General features: G+C 41.0%; 1 protein-coding gene and 1 long non-coding RNA gene across 2 annotated transcripts in view; one reads left to right on the top strand and one right to left on the bottom strand.

Annotated features, from left to right (window-relative positions):
• The window catches only part of LOC113473129, a 9779-nt gene extending 4390 nt beyond the window's left edge, over window positions 1-5389 (bottom strand). Inside the window, exon 1 of the long non-coding RNA XR_003395191.1 lies at window positions 5359-5389. This is a non-coding gene — a long non-coding RNA (uncharacterized LOC113473129). The remainder of the gene's footprint in view (window positions 1-5358) is intronic.
• Window positions 3318-5349, top strand: LOC103523150 (transmembrane emp24 domain-containing protein 7-like). The gene is made up of 3 exons (XM_008488217.2): window positions 3318-3511; window positions 4248-4493; window positions 4772-5349. Exons 1-3 carry the CDS (start codon window positions 3338-3340, stop codon window positions 5006-5008), a joined length of 657 nt encoding a protein of 218 aa, XP_008486439.1. The 5' UTR covers window positions 3318-3337; the 3' UTR covers window positions 5009-5349.

Genomic DNA, 5389 nt, shown 5'->3' with positions numbered 1-5389 from the left:
AGCTTTTTCGCTGCTCTTGATCGTTTTTCGCTGATAAAAATTACTGTAAAAGGCCTTTTAAAGTTGAAATGCACCGGGTATAAACTATAAAGGAAAAAGAAAAATAGTTCACTGCAAGATTTTATGCACGACGTTTTACATTTGTACCACAACCACATCCCCGAACGAGTGTGCTAGACACTAAACGTCTTCTCTAAGAAAACATACTTGCGGAACTTTTAAAGCGGTTCATACGGTATACGTTCGTAAAAATCTAAAGAGAAAAGTAGGACTGAAGACCGAATAAGGGTAGATCCACGCCCAAGCTAAGACGCGGGCCCCGAATAAAATAAGATCTGGCTCACTATTCCAAGCAAGAAGACTTGCCGACTGAAAAGAAGATGGGACAGGTAGAAGAGAGAAGCGAAAGAAATGTCGAATGTTAAGGGGAGTTTCAAAAGCCAGAATGACCCAAATTTTTTTTTTTTTTTTTTGGTAGCCAATACCCCTGTGCCAATCGGGTCACCCATTGCGCGACGAACGGTACGTTTTTCCAAGGGCCCAAGTTAAGGGTGAGAGCTGTTTTTTAACAATGAGCAAAAAGCTAACGTTTATAATTTTGCCCAATGAAAGACAAGGCATAACTGGGTCGGTGGATGTGGTACCCTTCAAAAACACAGAGAAGAGCCGGGATAGTCTACTCCTCCGTATGATGCCCTACCGGTACGATGCTGTGTCTGGTGTTCTCAGATTACCAACGATCTGGTGTGCCTCAGATTACATCTCCACGCACTTCAATCGTGGGTGTTGAAAACCGACGCCTTAAACAGATGTTTTCGGTAGTAAAATCATGCGTAAAACAGGTAGTTTGGGGTGAAACAGGGTATCTAAACATGGTCGTGGGCAATAGAGTGTTAAGCTCAAAATTAAACAACACCACGATTGAAGTGCGATAGTGACTTTGAAAACGACCCTTAAAACATGGGTTTCGGGTAGTAAATCATGGGTAAAACAAGGTAGGTTTGGGTGAAACAGGGTATTAAAATGGCCGTGGCAAATAGAGTGTTAAACTCAAAATCAAACAAAACGACCAACGATTGAAAGTGCGAATAGTGACCTTTGAAAACGACCCTAAACATGGTTTCGGGTGTAGTAAAATCATGGGTAAAACAAGGAGTTTGGGTGAAAAGGGTATTAAACATGGTCTGGTGAATGTAGTGTTAAGTACCAAAAACAAAAGGCCAAACTTAAGGGTGACAACCATATGCCAGCGAAACAAAAAAGAAGTTTTGAGTCACAACGGTTTTGCCATGCTATTATTGATTCGGCCTTTATGCCCATTAACATTGCCGGGACACATCGCCACTTATTAAACCTGCACAATTACACTGGAGAGAGCGTGCGGACACATGTCCCATTATTAAACCTGTAATTAAATTTTTGTTGGTTGAGGTTGACGAAAAACACCACCTTTAATTGCAACTTACATGTTTTGGTGTGATTGCAAGTTGAATTGAAGCGTACAAGACTCCCTTCTGGACCATATAAATTTGACCGATGTGTCCAACCAAACGTACCCGGGACCAATGAGTGTTAAGTCTCAAAAAACTAAGAGCAATGAAACTTCCAAAGGGCAAAATTCATCTTTGAATGCCCAAAAGAAATAAGAAAGCAATAATATACATTTCAAACTAATAACGACTAAAAAAGAAGAAAACTTTTCAAACGTACCTACCTCAGTGAAATTGACTCTCCAGAAATAGCAGCCGACTTTCCTTCTCTCCTCTCTGGCTTTCTGAAGCCTATCCCAAAGGTCGACAAGGGCCTTTTCCTTACAACTACAGATTATACGCGTCCGTCCTCATGGATGTGTCTTCACTACTTTATTATATATTCTATATACACAGCGAGCCAAAACCACACTACTCATTATGGACTACATAGATGACTAATAACTGCACGACTCGTCAACCGAAGATGTTTGAATACTCATAATCATACTCCCATAGCCACTTAATAAACACCCATTTCGTCTTCCCCAACAAGTGTTGAAAACACCTATAGTGTCGTGCGCATCGATCAAATGATTTACGGAGAACATGATGAATCAACAGTAGATATGAGCGATAGTAGTAGGAAAAATGTTGACTAATTACGGCGGTGACAGCATGATTAACAAGAGTGCCTCCGACTCACGTAGGCCTTATTTGTGTTTCGCGTTTTTTGCTAGCGGGACCGCTTTCGCAACGTTTGAACACGCGCTAATGTCCGGCTATCCATTGGGTTAGCTCGTTCCTGCAATTGCATAGGATATTAATATAATCTGAATGGTCAAAGTTTCGAAGCGCCATCCGTGGCGTACTACAGCCGCGCATTGACCGTTTTTATATGCATTTGCCGTTTTCGGTAGGGATTCTAGATCACTTTTTCGCCTACATTTCACTCTATTCCGACCACAAGAGATGCCCACTCACATGACCGCCCGCTTTTGTGACGGAAATGTAGCAGTTCGGTTATTTAATATGCCAATAATGGTTAAATAATACTGCAAAGTGGCTGCAAATATGGTTAAATTAGGTCGGAGCCAAACTTGCCACGAATCAGACAACTTGGAGGAGTAAATAACCCTCCCTCGCACCAATGGATACCTTTGTTGTATTATAGTTCTTGCCCTTTAAAAATATATACTAGGTAACCTCGTTGAGGCAGAAGAAAAAAACAAAAAAAAAAATTCTCACAACATGTCCCTCCCTTGACATTTGACGACTACCAGAATAGCAGGGGCTTAGCTCTCTCTTCCTTCCTGTCCTATCCTCTTTCGGTCCGGCAAGGTCTCTGCTTGTAATAGGGTAGTCCTATTTTAGGCGCGGGTCCCCGCCCTTAGCTTGGCGCCGCGGTCGCAATGTTCCCGTCTGCGTTATGGTTGATCCGATTCATCCCTGACCCGAGGACCACATAGAATTAAGAAATGTAACAACTAGTTTGATACAAGTTTTTGGTCGCTAACCTCTCCTCTCTTTCGCCACCTCGCTCTCTACTCGTCCCTCCCTCCTCTCCTCCTCCCCTCTTCCTCTCTCCTCCTCTTCCTCCTCTCCCTCCTCTTCCTCTCTCTATCCCCCTCCCTCTTTTCTAGAGTTAAAGACAATGCTACTATGAGTTTGAACATGGTTCTTCCTCCCCTCCTCTCTCTCTCTAACTTACTCTCTCGTCCCTCTCTCTCTCCGCTCTCTCTCTCGGCTCTCGACCGGAGACTAAAAGCTGAGGCATGCTAGGCTCAGACCATACACAATCTCACTCCCCTTCCCTTATCGTTTCTCTCTTTTATTCTCAGCATGTTAAATTGAATTAAACAATCAAAATGAACCTCAGGATAAGTATGTTGCTGAAAAAACAATGGATTGGGTTCTTTTTCCTTCTCATCCTTCACCAAATAGTGCAAGCGGTCGAGTTGACGTTTGAACTAGCTGATAATGCCAGAGAGTGTTTCTTTGAAGATATCAAGAGAAATACATCAGTCATCCTGGAATTTCAGGTGAGTAGACATGTTCCAAGGGCTTAATAAGTTATTGGGTACAGCTAGAGTGCTGAAAAACTACCAGAGTACAACTGACAAGGGCTAGGGTTTCTCCAAATACAGCTCAGTTATCCAGGCAAGAAGACTGCTTTAGACTGTGATAAGAGGTAAAGTAAGGTAACTACTGCCTGATAAACTTGTAACTTGATCAATAAACAGTAGAAATCAGTTGAGTTATGAAGAAGATACCTACCTTTTTCTATCTGTAGACCAACATAACAGTTGCCTATCATGAAACTTAAAAGAAATCTGTCCCGTACATATGAGACAAAAATGCGTGTACAACTTAAATATCTAGGTATTGATTCTTGTCATGTTCAGTCGTATTTTATTATGTGACTAGTCATCATACAAAATATCTCTTTGGACTAGTTTCAATGTAACGGCTCCACCACACCCGCTACCAGTCCAAACCAGTCCAAAGAGAAATTTCATATGATGACTCAAAAAAAAGTAACATAATAAAATATGGCTTTGCCTGTAGTAAACTGAAGGGAATCACAATAAGAGATTGAGTTCAGTGACTCCCAATGACCTTTTCAAATGTTTCTTCAATAAATTATCCTGTTTATCAAAAGTGTCCATTCAAGTAGCTTTACTTAATGTTGCACAAAAGAATTGCTGTTTGTTTAAATTTCCTATTGATTTTAGGAAAGTCATGAAATTTTATCAATTCTTTTTATGATGTTTACAGGTGGTAACAGGTGGAAAGTATGATGTAGATGTTTCCATAGAAGCTCCGACCAAAGAGATCATCTATCGGCAAGTCAAATCTCAGTTTGACACACATCAGTTTGTGACTCTTGTAGAGGGTACCTATGTGGTGTGTTTCAGCAATGAGTTCTCAACATACTCGCACAAAGTTGTGTACATGGACTTCCAAGTTGGAGATGAACCTCAGCTGCCGGGAGTCGGGGAACATGTCACTGTGATGACACAGGTGAGAATAAATCGGAGAAAAGAAGTAGGGAGGTCAAAAGAAAGAAGGATAAATAAAAGACCAAAATGAATTTGTAAAATTTGTGTGTTGTAGTGATGAACCCTCTTTTGTTTTGAAGTGATGAAACATCTTTTTTTTCTACATTCTGGATCCCATAGTGTGTGCTGTGGTCTTCATAATTGGAAAAAAGAAACAACAACAACAACAAAAGGAACATTTATGAAGAAAAAATTCTTTTTATTAAGTCACTAATACTGATTACCCTCTCTCTTTCTCAGATGGAGTCGTCCACACAGGAGATTCACAAGTCCCTGAACACAATCATTGACTATCAGACACATCACAGACTGCGGGAAGCTCAGGGCAGGAAGCGAGCTGAAGATCTCAACGAGAGGGTCATGTGGTGGTCAAGCATAGAATTTGTTGTGGTCCTACTCGCATCCACACTCCAAGTGTACATAGTCAAGAATTTCTTCGCATCGAGAAACGAGAGGCAGTATAAGCCACTGCGTTGAGGTGGTAATGTGCTGGGGAGGAGGGGAGAGTTGAACTTCACTTCGAGGTAACTTGAGGTGAAATTTAGTCTACTAAAGAAGGAGAACAAAATCTTGTGTATCTTAGTAGCTTAATCATTTGAGTGTCCAAGCAGGAAAGTTGTATTTTTGGACTAGCCTAACATGGCACTTAGAAAGACCTTTTTTAAAAGAAATTTGATAAAGAAAACTGTAACAGTGTAGCTCGTTTCGTCCCGAAATCGAAGAAAGAAAGAATATAGGTTAGGAGAAAGTCAGCTTTTCCAAGAATGAGCCTTACCTGTTTAGGATAAAGTTTGCATCGGGTGGGAGTCAAACCAGCAACCTATCACTTACTAAACAGGTGTGCTATATTCTAAGCTA

Source organism: Diaphorina citri, unplaced genomic scaffold, assembly GCF_000475195.1.
Source record: "Diaphorina citri unplaced genomic scaffold, Diaci psyllid genome assembly version 1.1 scaffold16073, whole genome shotgun sequence".
Taxonomy (NCBI): domain Eukaryota; kingdom Metazoa; phylum Arthropoda; class Insecta; order Hemiptera; family Psyllidae; genus Diaphorina; species Diaphorina citri.
This window is presented reverse-complemented; position numbering and strand designations above follow the sequence as displayed.